Source organism: Abramis brama, assembly GCF_963993115.1.
Source record: "Abramis brama genome assembly, chromosome: 25".
Lineage (NCBI taxonomy): Eukaryota > Metazoa > Chordata > Actinopteri > Cypriniformes > Leuciscidae > Abramis > Abramis brama.
The window spans coordinates 21,173,412-21,191,662 of NC_139987.1; the positions used below are offsets into that span (position 1 = coordinate 21,173,412).

At 38.0% G+C, this 18,251-nt stretch overlaps 2 protein-coding genes across 3 annotated transcripts in view; both read right to left on the minus strand.

The window, feature by feature from the left end:
• rps25 (ribosomal protein S25) overlaps positions 1-1,455 on the minus strand; it is a 160,749-nt gene extending 159,294 nt beyond the window's left edge. The window contains exons 1-3 of one of the 2 annotated variants that reach the window (XM_084104386.1): positions 1,007-1,133; positions 607-699; positions 297-480 (exon numbers count right to left, since the gene is read on the minus strand). In XM_084104386.1, coding sequence (XP_083960512.1) covers positions 297-480; positions 607-699; positions 1,007-1,009 — 280 coding nt within the window. In that variant the 5' untranslated portion in view covers positions 1,010-1,133. Of the gene's footprint in view, positions 1-296; positions 481-606; positions 700-1,006 lie in introns of both variants that reach the window. The other variant, XM_084104385.1, reaches the window with a different exon arrangement.
• Positions 1,456-2,821: 1,366 nt separating this feature from the next.
• Positions 2,822-9,876, minus strand: slc37a4b (solute carrier family 37 member 4b). The gene is made up of 10 exons (XM_084104384.1): positions 9,813-9,876; positions 8,638-9,084; positions 7,700-7,932; positions 6,158-6,410; positions 5,896-6,051; positions 5,720-5,805; positions 5,228-5,341; positions 4,898-4,963; positions 4,646-4,784; positions 2,822-4,559 (listed from the first exon to the last, which is right to left on the minus strand). The coding sequence occupies exons 2-10, from the start codon at positions 8,783-8,785 to the stop codon at positions 4,393-4,395; spliced, it is 1,362 nt and encodes a 453-aa protein (XP_083960510.1). The 5' UTR covers positions 8,786-9,084; positions 9,813-9,876; the 3' UTR covers positions 2,822-4,392.
• Positions 9,877-18,251: the final 8,375 nt, after the last annotated feature.

Consider the following 18,251-nt stretch of genomic DNA (forward strand, 5'->3'; position numbering starts at 1 on the left):
TTATGACAAAGCAAAATTATGACAGTGATAATGACGTAGTCACAATTTTGACTTTTTAATATAATAAATTCAGCTTAGTTTGCCACTCACAACTATGACTTAGTATGACTTGACATTACGATTCATTAAAATTATGACCTGTTCTTTATCAACATTTATTCTCATAATTATAACTTAGTATGTCAATTTAGACTCATAATTTTTTCTTATGCTGTGGAAATGCGCTTCCATAGATGTGTGATGTACATTAACCACATGCATCAATCATATCAATTGTTGGAGCGTCCGATCTTCACCTTTGCCGAGCAGCTCCTGAAGGGCAGCCCTGGCCAGCGAGCCCCTGATCTTCAGTCTCTCAGAAACCACAGCGGGGGTGATCAGCTTGTAGTTGGGGACTTCTTTGTACAGTTTGTCATATGTGGCCTTGTCGAAGAGGACCAGGTTGTTCAGCTTGTCCCTCACCTTTCCTTTGGACCACTTCTACTCAAGACCAAATTTAAGGAAAAAAAATATAAATTCATACACGCATTTACACCATAAAATCAGTTAATTACTCGTTACTGACAGGTCTTTTAAGTGGGGTGAATAGTGTTCAAGTATTATTACCTTCTTCTTCGCTTTGCCTCCGGATTTGTTGACGGGATCCTTGTCCTTTTTGGACTTGCCCGCATCCTTCTTCTGCTTGCTATCCTTGGGCGGCTGGGCAATTACAGAAAAATCATTGAAATCACATGCACAAATAAATACGTATTTTATTAATTACATCGACATATATAATAAGCCAATGTGGTAATGCTGTGCGCGTGTGCTCGGGCCTCGCGCACGTTGCGGCAACATTTCATACAAAATAACCATACACAAACGCTTAAATGACCCGCTTATTCTGCATTATAGTATTCATTATGCTTTAAAAAGTAGGACACGGTGGTTATATTACGGCTATTTCACGTGAGAAGTGGGTAAAAAGTGATATTTTCTAACATTATGGAGTCGCTCGAGCACTCACCATGCTGAGGCGTTGCGAGCTGCGGAAGAGAAAGGAAGTAGCGCACGCGCACGTCCGCTTTGTCCGCGTGCACTTCGACTGGTGAAGCGCGTGCTTTCTCTGCGCTCAGTGGCTCGCGCTCGTCACCTGCAGGACTGGAGCGAGTGTTCGCTCGGCATATATAAATATATATATGAGCTATTTTCAATTTCATAAACCTTAAATATATGTAGGCTATACATTTTTCTAAAAACAAAAAACAAATTCTGGGTAGTTTAGTTTATGTTGCAAAATCTGACAAAATCAAACCAAATTCTGACCATTTATTGTACATTCTACGCCCCTTTAACAGTGTCACTAGAAAGTTTCAGAGAAAGGAATATTTATGTCCTTTGTATGGTAAGTGCCAGGGTTGTAGGCTATTAATGTTGTAACCTACTCAATGTGCTGGTTTGTCCTGCTCATGGGAGCTGCATGAAAAACAGAGAACGTCTAATCAAACTCGTTTACAGAGAATTGTTAGTCTATTCACATTTTCGATTTAAGCACTGAATGACTGAACTGGAAGTTGTAAAGAAGTGCTGCTAGACTGCATTGTTTTAACACCATAGTCATTTGAAAAAATAATATAAATATGAAAAACTACTTAAGAACTTATAAACAATAAAAACACGAAATGAAAAAAGTTATCAAGTCCAGTGTTTAAAATGATCCTGTGGACATATAAGCAGAAATTGTACAATAAACATCCTACATTTTTACATCTTTATCCATCATAAAGGATCCTGCTGGCTGCATGAAATTAGTAAGAATTGGGTACATACAGGGGTTGGACAATGAAACTGAAACACCTGGTTTTAGCCCACAATAATTTATTAGTATGGTGTAACTATACTACATATAGGTCACTATGGTGGAAAAAAAAGTTTTCTGACATGCTCCTCCAAAATACCCTAAAGTGACTCAAAAGTATGTGTAGGCCATGGGAGATGTTCAACTAAACTTTCATTTCATCAAACCATACTTTCACAAGTCTTGCTGTGTGTATTGGTGCATTATCATGCTGATACACTGCACCCCCTTCAGGGTACATGTTTGAACCATTAGGTGCACATGGTCTCCAGATTGGTTCAGTAGTCTTTGGCAGTGATATGGAATGCCAAGATATTGCAGCCCAAACCATCACTGATCCACCCGTGTTTCACTCTGGGCAACAATCCGGGTGTTAAGCATCTTTGGAGCTTCTCCACACAGTAACTCCCATGGTTGTGGGAAAGACAGTGAAGGTGAACTCTTCAGAGAACAACATGTTTCACATTGTCCACCGCCCAAGATTTGCACTGTTGGCACCAATTAAACATTTGGCTTTGGCACGAGTGACCAAAATGCTGGCTATAGCAGCCCGACTGTGAATATTGAATATTGCGGGGTTTTTTGGATACAATCCAGGTTAGTACCTGGACATCCCTTTCAGACAGCTTCCTTTTGTGTCGACAGTTACACCTGTTGGATGTGGTTCGTCCTACATGGTGGTATGCCGATATTACCCTGGATAGCTCTCGATGCACCACAAAGACTTGCTGTCCTGGTCACAGATGTGCCAGTGAGACGCGCACCAACAATTTATCCTCTTTTGAACTATGATATGTCTCCCATTATGTTGTGTGGATTGCAATATTTTATGTTCAGATGTGCTATTGCTCTGCTAATTCAACCTTCACACTCTGCTTATACTGAATGTAAAATCAGTGAAGATTGGCCATCAGGCTGCGCATAGGCGTAAAACCACCAACACTATATTGACCAGTGTTTCAGTTTCATTGTCCAACCCCTGTATTTCAAAAATGAAATTCCTGCTTTAATACTGGAGGTTATGTACAAAGTACAAATGTGCAAAAGAACAATGTGTGTCTATTAAAAATATGTGTACACTGGAGAGAGATGATCCTCAATTCTCCGTACCTGAAGCTGTTACTCAACAATTGAACAAGCATACATAGAAAGTAACAAGTCAAACAACATTCATGTGAAGTTCTGTTCTTCTGAAAGATGTACAGTGAAACCACTTCATCTCTAAAGTGTGTGTGAATGTTGTGATATTGCTGCCGAATAAGCTCATGAAAAAAAACAAAAAAAACAATGTGATACTGATTATCTTCTTAGGTTATCTAAATGCAATTTAAAAATATACATTTTTTAAAAGTGCAGCAGTAACACTGGCATTAAAACCCTAAAAACAGTTCCTTAAAGGGTTAGTTCACAAAAAAATGAAAATTCTGTCATCAATTACTCACCCTCATGTCATTTCAAACCTATAAAACTTTCTTTCATAAAAACCTAAATTAGATCTGTCAACATTATAAAGATATCGTGTCTCTTCAAAATACATGGATAAAACCTCTCCAATCATATGGATTTATTTTACGATATCTTCATTTGTGTTTCATTTATAATGACAGAATTTTCACTTTTGTGTGAACTAACTTTAAGTGATCTTTAAGTGTGAACTTTAAGACCAGCCCACGGTTTCACAGACAAGGCTTAAGTCTAGTCCCAGACTAAAATGCATGTTTAAGCTGTTTTAACTGGAAGCAACCTGCACTGACGCATCTTAAAAATATGTCAGTGCCATTGTTTTGTCTCAAGATGCACACCAGTAATGTTTTTTTCTAAGGCACGTTTATAAAATATACTTAAAGGTGCTGTATGAAAGTGTTTTGACTGTACTAAATCATAAAAATATTATATGTTTGCAGATATTTAGGAAACATGCTGAGTTCACATACTCGTTTCTCTGAAAAACACTTCTACAGCCAGTTATTTTACTTTGAAATGTGTGTTCTGTGTCAGTGTGATACAACACATTGACAATTTACTCAATATTATTTCACCACTACAGGTTGCCAGTTGACGGAAAACACAGCATATTGCAGCCATGGGAGCCAGCGAACAAACTGGGTCAGAGATCGCAGATTCTACCCAACCTAAAATGTCTCCGCACCCATCTAAAAATCTCTTATGAATGGAAGCATAATAAAACATGATATAAACTCATCATAAACCAATAAATCAACTCATCACCATACAGTGTGTACGTCTCCTCGCATTCCATTGTCAATTGCACTCATTCCTGTTGTGTGTCCTCAATCTGGCAACCCGCGTGAGCGTCGAGTCTGAGCAGGAGAGGACGGGGGAAACAACTCTCTCCAATATTTTTAATTTGGACTGCAGTACCTATTTCAACCACTATCTGTCAATCTCACATACTGCACCTTTAAATGCCCTAATTGAACTAAAGCTTAACCTTGGCTTAATCTAAGCCCTGTCTGTGAAACCAGGCCCAGATGTCCCAATCGAGTGCTGTCACATTTGCAGGGCTCTCTGATTGGATCATTTTAATAAGAGGATTAGTCCATCTTTTTAGGCACGTGGCCCATTTTTGTGCGCATGTTACGCACAAAGAAGAAACAAACTGTTGTTATAGCACAGGAGACTTCTGCTACCCAAAATGCTGTGTCCCAGCTGTAGCGTTTAGCAATGGTGCTGAATGGCAGGCCAGCAATGAATGCACCAACTGAAAGAAAAAAAAAGGAAATATATGGTTATATAGAGCATTTTATCTTCATGCATTTTGTCATGAAACATTTTGTGCAGATTTACCATTTGCCATCAGAGCTACAATGGCATGCGATGTCCCACAGAAATTGGAGGGGGCACTCTCACTCGCAATAACCCCAAACAAGGCAATTGGACCGTATGAGGAAAATCCAAATGCAGCGCCAAGAATCAAAATCCAAAGCTGCAGAATAGAAAGAGATTAAAACATGTTGTATTAGACAACATTAAAGTGAAAAACTAAAACAATAAAGATGGCTAATTATCTCATTCTAGTGAATTATTAGAGCTCAATACCTCTTTCTCTGAGACACCAGTGAGGACTGAAACTGGATGGAGTGCCAAAACCCATAGCGGTGCTTCCTGAGGAAGCACACATAACCATTTAACTAACACAAGAAAGCACAAATTAGCTATGTTTCCATCCAAAGTTGCACATTTATTTTTTGGGGAAAAATGGAATCTCTTTTCACATAAAACCTTTTCATATAAAGCAACGTTTCCATCCCATGTGTTTTTTTCTGAAATATTGCAAAATTTGTGTAAAAATTGGTGGATGGAAACAGCTATTGAAGCACTTTGAATAATTTTTAGATAAAAAAAAAAAAAAAAAAAAAAAAAAATCACCTCTGGGGTCTCTGGTGTGATGGTAACCCGGAAAAGGTACATGGACACAGCCATGCCTGCCATCATCATCAGGAGTAGCCCATGGCGAGGATTACCATAGATACCCAGCCCTTGCTGTAAAATAGGAAGTCACTGTTTAACAGATGAAATGATCTCCATTCATAACTTACAAATTAATTAAAAAAAAATTAGGAATGCAACAATGTAGCAAAAAAAGGGCGATAGGCCATTATTTTAATTCATTTTAAATCTATAGCTATTACTTTAATTATTAATATAATGGCAAAAATGATCAATCTATTGCAACAAATATTATTATTATTATTAAGGCCATTATTTTAATTCACTTTATATTTATTATTATTTTTATTATTTTATTTCTAAATATGAATATAATGGCCAATATTATCAATCTAGTAAGAGATTTTATTAGATATAATCTGAAATATTGTGCATTCCAAATTAATGGATTATACTGTAAACCGAACCCACCCGAGCAACAGCCCTGTCTGACAGATAACCAGCTCCAATGCTGCCAAAAAACCCTCCAACTTCCAGCGCGCTCATGTATGAGCTGCCTGTAGAAAACAAACACCTTAGCATCCTCAGACGGACCATAAACAACACAGAAAGCTTCGGGATAAACAGCTATAAAGTACCACACTCACCCATCATGGCAGACTGGCCTTTTTCCTGCATGAGGAAGAGCTGACCCCAGTCAGTACAGGCGATCTTTACCCCAAACACAACCAGGTATCCCGCAGACAGCACCCAAAGGTAAGGAGACAACAGGAACTCTTTTAGACTGCTTTCCTCATTAGGGCCTGGAACAACGGCGGAGACCGAGTGGATTGACAGGAGCAGTAGCCAATAACAAACAAACATATTGTAAACAGCATAAACATAAAAACAATTAAGGTATTATCTTACCTCCCTTCTTCCCTTTGCCCTTTTTAGCTCCATGCTCAATGTTGGGCAGCCCCACATCACTGGGTTCGTTCTTCACCGTCAGAAGGCAAACGACAGCGACGGCCATGCAAATCACCCCAGACATGGACATGATGATTCTCCAGTTATAGTACTGAACCAGCACTGTAGTGATGATGGGTCCCAGACTACCTGCCAGGTTCATACTGCAGCACAGGATGGCCCACCATGTGCCAAACTGAGACGGTTCAAACCACTGGAAAAAGCCGGAACGAGGCCATTAAAAAAATGATTTCATGGAAACTAATTAACACAATGTCAATACAGGTTTTAAGCTATTTTCTAGAAAAGGCTTCTAGTTTATTTAACATTTAAGTAGTACGCAGCCCATAAAGAGACATGGTGGTGGAAAAAAATATAAGATATGGGAAGAAAAAAAAACTTTTGCGTCCGCTCGCAAATAGCATTCCCTGAGAAACTTCTTTGTGTTCATAATTGTTTTCCAGACCTCTTGTTTTTCCATTACCATGTCCCTTTAGGGGCTCCATAGTATGGTCAGCTTAGCTACATGTTGAGGTCAAAATTGCTAAGCAATGTTGGATAATGTATATATTAATTATTTTATGGCAGGATCATGGCAAGTGAATAATAAAAGCCATACAATTAACAACTAGCTAAAGACATAAGACACAAGATAAAAATTCAAAGATAAATTCACGTGGTACATTTTTAAATACACCAGTTACACATGATTTCTCTGAATGAAATTACATTAAAAACAGTTGACACCAATAAAATGTTTAACAGTTATTGGAGTTTTACAAGCAAGGCATGATGCTTGTTCTTCACCTTTCAATAAACAACCATGTGTAAATCTCGAGTAAAAACAATTTGATCATACCTTTACTTGAAATTATTAAAAAACCTTCTTATACTAGGATTTATTTCATGTAACTTGTTTCTATGCCATTCGTGCCATTCCATCTGCCCAATGCTAGATAAAAAATGAATAAAACCTCTTTTTGGGATGTTCCTGAAGTAAACAAATAAATATACAAATAAAAAGACAACAATAATAAGGTTTCTTTTATCTAAAAAGACTAGATATGCTAATGATGATATCATACTACGCTTTATCATCATTAGCATATCTATCCTAGGTAAACAATATTTAGAATCTGAAAAGCAATTAAATAAGATTAAGTTCTTTAAAATAAACCTAAATCCAAAGCAATGCCAGTTAATGACTATAAAGCATTTGAACACCCACTGAAATGTATGTCATATTCAATATTTTTTATTTTACCGTAGACCAACAAGGTTTGGCAAAGTTAACTGCTGTTGGTTGCTTAAATTAGATTTAAGTGTATCGTAACTCTCGCAGCTTGACTCCACAAGGATCAGCTGTTGCATCTCGAATACATCTAGTGGCATTCATTAGTGTGAGGTCAGCAGATGGAATTCCCAGCTATTCCCGTCACACTGCCAACACTGGAAGACAGGTGCATATACTTACAGATTTTAAAGGCAAAGGGTCAGTCTTACCTTCCGAAGCACCTTTCCACATGGTGGCCAGCCAAAACCCTGACCGAACCCGTTCACGAACCAAAGCACGGTAAACGCCATGACAGTGGATGACCAGGAAAAGGCGATGTTTATGGTGCCTACAATGAAGAGCCCGGTGGCGAAGAGCCAGCGAGCGCTGAACCGGTCAGAAAGCACTCCGCTGATAAACTTACTGATGGCGTAGGCCAGAGTCTGACTGCTGGTGATCAGCCCTGCATCACAGGGAACAGGAAAAGACACAAGTGAAAGAACCTACTCTGGGTGTTTTGTGGCCTTGGCATGGATTTCTTAATAAGCCATGAAATACTGCATTGCAATACAACAGGGGTCTTCAATGTTTTTTTCCAAGGCAAGGAGTGAATAGAAAGACAGGGCAGGGACCCTCTGTGTAATATATATATATATATATATATATATATATATATATATATATATATATATATATATATATATATATATATATATATATATATATACACACACACACATACATACAGTTTGCGGTCTGTAAGATTTCTTAATGTTTTTGATCAGTCTCTTTGAGCAAAAATACAGTAAAAAAATATATTCTTGTGATGGTAAAGCTGAATTTTCAGCATCATTACTCCAGTCTTCAGTGTTACATGATCCTTCAGAAATCATGCTGATTTGCTGCTCAAGAAACATTACTATTATCAATGTTGAAAACAGTTAATGCTTAAAATTTTTGTGGACGCTGCGATGCATTTTGTTCAGGATTCTTTGATGAATATAAAGTTCAAAAGAAAAGCATTTATTAAAAACAGTAAATGTCTTTACTGTCACTTTTGATCAAATCAACACAACCTTGCTGAAAAAGCATGAATTTCTTTATATATAAAACAAAAAAACAACTTACTGATCCCAAACTTTAGAACGGTTACACACAACACACTTACCAAGATCTTCTTTATCCAGATCAATCTCCTCCATCACTGATGGCATTAGAAAGGAGAAAGTCTTTCGGTTGAAGTAATATAGCATGTAGCCCACAAACATTGAGATAAATATAACAATGCGGTAATATCCATAATCTGCTGCTCCCATGATTGCGGTTGTGAGATTGTGAATTAATACAAGCAAAAAATTTACAATAAAAGAAAACTCAGAAACAATGCTGCAAGATTACAGCCAAAAAAAAGTTCTTATAGCACTAGACAAAAGCCTTCAGTTCTGTTAACCAGTTTTCTCCTGATGAAATTTCACGAACTCTCAAAAACTGATCCAAAGCTCTAAATGATTTCATCCGATTACTAAGGGGTGATGAAGATTTTCAGCTCCTGTCCAGGTTCCTTAAAGTTGCATGGGCGACAGGCGGCCTCTTCAGCCGGCATTCACTGCTGTGCCTGGAAAACATCTCAGAGTCAGTTTACTTTAGTCTCTATGCAAGCAGCTTGCTGTGAAGTGGACCAGCAAATACATCTGAGAAAAAACAAAGACTCAACACTATTTAGACTTTCACAATCAGACAAAACAGAGGACGCTTTCATGAAAATTTTACACTTTCTACAGACCTCATGCAGTCTAAATGCCAAAGGGTTTCTTGAGTGGCCATAGACTTAATCAGCAATATGAATTTGAAACATGATGCAGGGGTCAAGGGAACATCTCTTGCAAGAATGACAAACTCCGGATAAAAATAACATAAGTGCTTTCTGCACATTGCATGGGGACACATGCCCTCTCAATGGAAGTAAAAATTCATTAAAACGATGACTGTTGTGTAAACAAATGCTGTGTGAATAAAGGAGGCGTTTTTGATTTCCTGCGCTTTCTAACCCGTATTAAAAAAGCCTTTGACAGCGCAAGCGCGCTTTGGTATCAGCACGCGCAGCGCACGAGATTACAAAAACGCAAAATCGCGCGGTGACGTCAGTGCATCAAAACGGCGAATGCAGTAACAACACTGATTCTGACCTCAACAACAAGCGTCCTTACTACCATTGTGCAGAGTGCTGACTAAACGTATTTATAATGTAATGCTAAGATACATAGAAATATTTCTCGACTTATATCTTGCTTGAACAGTTAATGTTGCTTGACAGTTTCAGTAGAAAGAAGGATTAAAATGTACCTCCGACAGCCCGAGCTCGCGTTCAGAATTCACGCCGTTGCAGGAGCTCCTTCTCTAATCTCTGTTCTGATAGGCTGTCAACCTGTCATTTATATCGCGGTGGGCGGGCTTAAGTCTTCTTGCAGTCCTTAGTGGCACATTTATATAATTTTGCTGCATTCGTGGAGTAGTTTTAAATCTCCTCTAAGATTTAAAATCAATATACCGAAGAATTATTTTTAACTGCTGGATTGAAATGAAAAGCATTTGTTATGTAATGATGAAGAAAATTATTTCTTATGATATTATGAAATTCTTTATGGTTATTTCTATGATTAATCCGTTCAAATCATTGTTCTTGTATTCAATTTATGAATTCTTTGTCTATTATCTTCTTGAATTCTTTGTAATATCTTTTTGTCTATTATATCTTTTAATATCATATACTCATAACTTATATAGGCTACATAGTATATTCTATTAAAACCAGACCTTGGTTAATCTCTGCTCTGAAAAAGTACGTCATGCTGTTACTTCTCTAAAAGTTGAGACATATTTCTCGTCAATGTCTGTTATCGAATCTAATATCAAATGCTGCATGAGCTTGTGGTTTTTACAGAGAGTATTAGCATAAAGTCCAGATATGTTGAAAAGGCTTATTTGGCTCATTCTGTTTCTATAGTGTTAAAACCACAATGTTTAACTACACTTACAGAATGTAATAGCCTACCAAGAGGCCAGCTGATTCTTAGAAAATATATTTTTGAAATGATTAACATTTCCTGATCTGATCTGAACCTATAAATATTGGCAAAACTCATACATTGCTCTTGCTCTTGAATCTCGCTCATGGGCAATATTATTTTACTAAGAGGTCGTAAAACTAATCAATAGGATTGAGCGATTTAGTCCAAATTGTCTAAAGAGACTTGATTACTAATACTATGATGAACGTATTTAATTTAGGCTTTTATTCCATATGAATTGAGCGGTTTACATTTAGTCCAAATTTTCTGAAGAGACTTGATCACTTTATAGATGATGAACAGATTTAATTTTTATTCACATATAAACATTGATCAGCGAACATAGACAGAAGCTCAACCGAACCTGCTTGACATGCAAGATAAGAGGTGTATTCACAGCATGTTTATTACATAATTACATAAGGATTTTGAACTTTAAAAAGCCTTCACGTGCTTGTAAACTCATCATTTTCTGAGAGCTATGACTTGTAGGGGAGACCAGGGACATGTTGCAACAGGGGATGGTTGCAACCAAGGCTGTAACCAGGGTTTGAAAATTAGTGAGGTGAGTGAGGTGTTAAGAACTGTGCTATAATAACACCCACAAATGCACTACATATAGCCTAAACTTCAAAATAGACAGACATGTAGATGCTTGTGAAAGATTTTTTTTTCAATATAATGTTTTACATTTCACAGACATGTTACAAACTATTTACAGGCTATTTGCTGTAGTGTGTGTGTATGCGTGTGTGTGTACTACTCTTCAATCCTTGGCTCACTGAAATGACAAAATAAAAAAGACAGATTCAGACTTCAGACAGATAGTTCATAATCAGTGCAAAAGCAAATGCAAATGAATGTTGGATGACTATACTCTTTACAACATGCATTACCTTTCCATTGAAGGCTAGCTGTATCCTCATGTGGCCAGAGGCATCCCACCATCTAAAGACTCTCTCCTTGTCCAGCTTAACTTTTTGATGAACATGCATCAACGCCAGTCCTGTGAGCCTTTCACTAGACATAGAAGATCTGAGCCATGTTTTGAGCCTTCGCATTGCAGAGAATGACCTTTCACATTCACATGTTGTCACAGGAAGTGTAAGAAACATTTTCAGCATACACTGGATGTTGGGGAAGAAGGCCATCTGTGTTGTTTTCAGAGTTTCCAATGCTGATGCAGGCAGCACCCCATTTTCAGAGTGAAACTTGTGCCCCCAGCATTCTATTTCCTACTCTACTGTGTTTGGGTAAGGTAGGTCCTCATGGTACCACTTTACCATTCTTTGCTCTCTTTCTTCTGTGAGTTTCTTCAAAGATTTTGGTACCAGGTAAGCTGCTAGTAATGCAAGCTCATTACTTTCAGAGAATCTCTCATCATCCAGCTCACTAGTTATGTGATATATGAAGGGATAGAAGAGATTCAACCGGTAGTGGTCTTCCACTGACTCTGTGGATATGTTTGGTCTGTAATTCTGTTTTACTGATAGTCTAAGCTTTGTTGGGACCACATCAACTGAGTTGGCCAATGCTGTGGCTTTTTGAAAACATGGACTGAATCCTTGCTCATTTCTTTGGTTGGCTATGACTTGCCGTACATTTCTTGCCTCCTCATATGCTGTGATGATGTCCAAGTTGGTAGACTGCAGCTGTTTGGTTAGAGGTAGCATATAACCCAGCACTTTGTTGGCTATTAATGATGGTCTCAAATGTTCCAATACTATGCCAGCCTTTCCAGAGGTGGTTACTTCTGCCTCCATGGTCTCCAAAACAGAATGTATAGCAGTGAACTTCTCCACAAAAGCACTCAGTGTGTTTGCTCTGCTACCCCATCTAGTGTCTGACATCAGTGGGATCCCTACTGTTTTTGGTTGCCCTTCACTTCTACTCTCATCTTTTCTGACCCCTGTGGCTGAGAAGAACACTGCAATCTTTTCTACGATGGACATTGTGTTCCTCACTAAAGGAAGATCAGAACAACCATGCACCACAACCAAATTAAGTGCATGGCTCCTACAATGGGTGTACAGTGCCCTGGGGTACAGTTCCTTGACTCTCTTTTGTACCCCACTCATTTTGCCACTCATTGTAGAGGCCCCATCATAACCCTGACCCCTTAGGAAAGTTGTTTGAAGACCCCAGCTGATTGAGAATGGCTGAGGTTATTGTTGCCGCATCTTGTTTGGGCAAGGGACAGAAACCGAGAAAATCCTCCTTTATCTCTAGGTTTTCTTCCTCCTCATTGACGTAACTGACACATATGGACATCTGTTCAGTCCCACTTATATCCATGGACTCATCAGCTAATACAGTGAAGTGCTTGGCTGCCTGTATTCTATTGATTAGGGTCCCTCTGATTTTCTTCTGCACAACATTCAATAAGCTCATTCTGAATTGCGGGTGAAAGGTATATAGCATTTTTGGGTGCAGTCTGCATTGTGGTTTCTTTAAGGCCACATCAAATTGTGCTTTCCAGTTAACGAAGTGGTTAAAGTTTCCATTCTCACTGTCCCCCTCCCAGCTCCCTCGCAATGCTACATTTCGCTGGCCAAGACACACAATTATGTCAATAATAGATAGAAGACTGTAACGGTTCGCAATGACTTTTTCCTCATACTTCTGGCTGATAATTTAACTAATGTCCTTTCTCTTTTTTTTGGACAACAGAAAGGAAGTTTTCTGCCTTTTCTGTGGATTTTCGGTGTCCTTATGTTAAACTGTGTCTTGGGATGATACCTCTCTTTTCACCCACAGCATTCTTCCAGTCAGTGAAGCCCTTTGTAAGCAAACTAAAGTTTGAGCCCTTTAACTTATTAAAGCTGAGGCAATGAGCACAATATGCTGAATCCTCAAATGGTGAGTAACAAAGCCATTCATATTTTTTCTCCCACTGGACATTGTATTTTAGTTGTTTTGTGCCAAATGTCCGATAGGGATAGCTATGCTGCTCTGGTGGTATCTATCTATTTTGGAGCAAACAGGTTTTATCTCCATCTGAGAGTCTCTCGCCCTTATTTATTTTATTCTTTATTCTCACAGGGTCAAAGGGATGTAGAGTCCCTTCTTCAGTGTTCTCGCTGCCCTGCTCATCATCACTGATGTCATCCTCATCTAAGTTCCTCTGCTCTCTGTCCTCCTCCTCTGTCTCCTTCTCATCTCTATCCTCCTCTCTGTTGCTCTCCTCCATCTTGTTTTGATCTCTATCTTCCTCTCTGTTGCTCTCCTCTGTCTCCTGATCTCTATCTTCCTCTCTGTTGCTCTCTTCCGTCTCCTTCTCATCTCTATCCTCCTCTCTGTTGCTCTCCTCCATCTCGTTTTGATCTCTATCCTACTCTTTGTTGCTCTCCTCTGTCTCCTTCTCATCTCTATCTTCCTCTCTGTTGCTCTCCTCTGTCTCCTGATCTCTATCCTTCTCACTGTTGCTCTCCTCCATCTTGTTTTGATCTCTATCTTCCTCTCTGTTGCTCTCTTCTGTCTCCTTCTCATCTCTATCTTCCTCACTGTTGCTCTCCTCTGTCTCCTGATCTCTATCCTTCTCACTGTTGCTCTCCTCCATCTTGTTTTGATCTCTATCTTCCTCTCTGTTGCTCTCTTCTGTCTCCTTCTCATCTCTATCTTCCTCACTGTTGCTCTCCTCTGTCTCCTGATCTCTATCCTTCTCACTGTTGCTCTCCTCCATCTTTGTTTTGATCTCTATACTCCTCTCTGTTGCTCTCTTTTGTCTCCTTCTGATCTATATCCTCCTCTCTGTTGCTCTCCTCTTTGTTCTCATATCCATCTTCCTGATCTTTCAATTTAGGCTTTTTTTTTAAAGAAATACATCTAACGTATTTTGCCGGAAACTTTTTGTTTTGGAGGATAAACATTGTTAAATTATGTAACAATACTGATTACTGTAATAGATTTCCATAATAAACATTGCTATATGGATAAGTAATAATAACTTTGTCTGTGCTCTAATGCAGTGGTTCTCAACTGGTTAGGCCATTGGATCCACATTTTATCATGGACATTAAGCTGCAACCCTTTTTTTTTGGAATTTAACCTATATACTGTATATAAGAAAATGCACCTACTGATGAGTATGAGGTATAAGGTAAGGCTATTAAATAGCAGTTCCAAAATAGTTTTTGTTAATAAGTTGGTATGTGAGACCACACTCATTTAGAATTTTTTTTACAGTCTATTAGCCTGGTAATACCAAACTCTGCTACTTCGCTTTGCTTCGTAGACAGAAGCTAAATGAAGTACGAAGTCTGACGTAGTCAGGCTAACAGTCTATGGCTTCAACAGGGAAATGCACTGTGACTCTACGGGAATGTATGAGAAGGAAATCGAGTCAGCCGACCTGCTATGTAACTGATTCTGAAATAACTTGTCTTTGAGATGAACGTTTTCTAACGCATTTTTAGTCAATAAAATGTTAACACAATAGTACATATTTGACCATTCATTTTTTGACATTATAGGGGAAGCCGAGCTTCCCTTGCAGAAATCCCCACTGTCCCAAAGTGTCACAATAAATTGGAAAAACGAGTCAAAAAAGACGTATGATAGGTGGATCAGGCAACAAACGGAGGCTGCACCCGCGCTCTCACTCAACGCGCTCTCAAGCCCCGTTCACTGCGCTAGCTTCTCGCAGCAACATGAATTGCAAACACTCATATGGTATGAGGTGGTTTAAACGGCTAAATAATCATTCAGAGAGCTTGACATTTTATTTTTGAAAAAAATGACAGAGGCCCGGACCTCGCCTCGGTGACCTCATAGCTGTCTACGGCCGTGGTTGCAACATGTCATTTTTCTCTAATCAGAAACATGCTAGAGTGATGACACTTATACTGCACATGCACAGTTAGACCCTCCACCCACCAAGAAGACAGAAGACATATTCAAAATCTGCTGCTGCATTTATTAAACAAAACTTGTTTTGGAGGTATGAAAGTAAATTTTTTCATGAGATGTATTTTTGTCATACTGTCCTGACATTTTGTATGAATTAATCAAAACTTACTTAGTTTGAATTATTGTTTTGTTGACTTTTAAGTGGCATGGTTAGCATGTGTCAAAGTCAGTGTGTCTAGCAGGCACATGATGTTCTGTCATGGCTGATAGGTTCGGGGACGGTTGCAACAAGTTATAAATTGCATGTTTAATAAAAGTATGTTGCATTGCAAATTGTTCAATTCTTCCTGTCTGACACTGAAATATGGAGAGATTGAATAACATCTGTAACACCTGCACACTGAATCTATGTAGGCCTATGTTCTACACATAAACAAACAAAACTCAATAACTGCTATTTGATAAATATGACTAGGCTACAATAATATTATTGTATAAATAAATAATACTATTATATTATAGTAGGCCTAAAACAGTTAATATTTTCAGAATTCTATGCTCATTGAGACAAAAAGCTAAAAGTTAATTAGTGAAATTTAAAGGGGTGGTAAAATGTCCTTTTCACAAGATGTAAAATAAGTATTTGATGTCCCCAGAGTGTGTATGTGAAGTTTTAGCTCAAAATACCCCACAGATATTTTTATACAGCATGTTAAAATTGTCACTTTTTGAGGGTGAGCAAAAACGCACCGTTTTATGTCTGTTCCTTTAAATGCAAATGAGCTGCTGCTCCCGTCACAGAGGGCGGAGCTTCAAGAGCTCGTGTCCTTTTACCTTACACCGACATGCACTGAAAATTTCAAAAAGTTTAGCCTTTTATGTTCAAACCGGAGTCAGACAATGATGGAGAGACTCAAGAAGTGACAACATGTAGAATGCAACAGGACATTTCTGAATGGTTAGTTGATGAATTTATGTAGTTTATGTGTAGTTATCTTCTAGTCATTAATTAGTATATTCTGTCTTGATAATCTATAAATCATGTCCCGGGGGCGGGGTTTATGTAAATTCTAGGGTTGGTGATGTCAGTAACCCTGGAGGAAGCTTGTGTAGTCCCTACAGCCGTTTGTTGTAGTCCTTAAAAAGCAATTGCTTTAAAAGCAAATATCTTTCATTTGCTTTGAACTTTGAGCTTTGTAACTTTGCAGATGTTGTTTATGCTCAAACAGCAACATTACACACTAACTAAAATTAGCAAAATTAAATCATAATCAACCACCCCTTTAAGGTATTTTTAACATGTTGCAACCGTCCCATGGTTGTGTTGCAACTGTCCCCTGGGTTGGAGTCAGTTGCAACATCTGGCTTCTTCCATTCAAATAAATACTGTGAACATTATGTCATATGTAATAATCTTTAAATGGTTAATTTAAATGGGTAATTATCAGACAGATGCAAGTTTAATATATACAAATTTGGTTGGTCTAGTCCAAATAGTCTCTGAGTATCTGAGAGAAATGCAAAAAGTGTTGCAACCGTCCCGATCTTCCCCTACCATGTGCCGCTGTACAACCTGACCACTGCAGGTTTGTTTGACTTGACACAGCACTGTGCAGACCAATCGGTGTATGACATTATTAAGTAGGCTACAGCGAGAGCGATTCGAAAACATACAGAGCTTTATTTATGTGAATACAGGACAAGCATCTTGTAGAAGCTCAAATGTGCTGCGTAACACGAGAATGAACCTTATTGGTTCTTCTCACATATCAAACGAACATGCCACAACTGATGTTAGTTGATGATTGTTTATGTGAATAAAAGCCTAAATCTGTTTATCATATAAAGCGATCGAGACTCTTCAGAAAATGTGGACTAAACCACTCAATTCATATGGATTAGTTTTACGATCTCTTTATGAACTTAGAAGTGTCAAAGTCCTACAACAGCTGTCAATGGAGGGACAGAAAGCTCTCAGATTTCATTAAAAATATCTTCGTTTGTGTTCCGAAGATGAACGAAAGTCTTGGAAGGACATGAGGGTGAGTAACTAATGACTTTTTATTTTTGGGTGAACTATCCCTTTAACATGACATGTCCAATGGTGCTGAAGCAAAGATGTAGCCAGCCATTGCACTACAACCACTAGATGGCGTAAATAGAAAGCATAAAGTATGCCCTGTTTTGTCTTTATGGCCTGGTTTCACAGACAGGGCTTTGATTAAAGCAGGATTAGGCCTTAGTTTAATTAGGACATTTAAGTATATTTTATAAACATGCCTTTTTTATTGCATTGTATTATTTTATTTTATTTCATTGCTAGTGTGCATCTTGAGACAAAACAATGGCAGTGGCATATGTTAAGATATGTCAGTTCAAGTTGCTTTCAATTAAAACAGCTCAAACATGCATTTAATCTGGGACTAGGTTTAAGACAGGTCTGTGAAACCGGGGGAATAATTAATATAAAACCAATTCATGGTGATACATGATGTTGTATTTATTATTTCAAATAATAAAAATATTATTTCAAATAATGTTTTATGTTCCATAATTGTTGCAATGTCGTTCTGCTGAAATTTAAGCAAATAATAAATAATTTATTTTTAAATGACTATATTATTAATTGAAATTATTATACAAAAAAAAAAATGATTTCCACTGTGTCAACCTACCCCATATAGTGTGACAACATGTTGGGGAATTTTGTCAGACAAAATCAGCCCTGAGAAATATCCACTGCTGTAAAATATGTGACCAGTAGCCTTGGTGACTAAAAATTTCAATGATAATGCGTGTACTGAAAAACACTGGTCACAAAAGCAAAAAACAAAAACAAAAAAACATCTAAATTAACTTTTAATAT

Bases quoted from the DNA above. Each gene is read 5' to 3' on its own strand.
- slc37a4b (XM_084104384.1), bottom strand. From the start codon at position 8,785: ATGGGAGCAGCAGATTATGGATATTACCGCATTGTTATATTTATCTCA. The intron at 5,342-5,719 runs GTGGGTTCGGTT...CCTATTTTACAG, and splicing joins CAGACAGGGCTGTTGCTCGG to CAAGGGCTGGGTATCTATGG. The intron at 4,560-4,645 runs GTAAATCTGCAC...TTTTTCTTTCAG, and splicing joins TGTAGCTCTGATGGCAAATG to TTGGTGCATTCATTGCTGGC.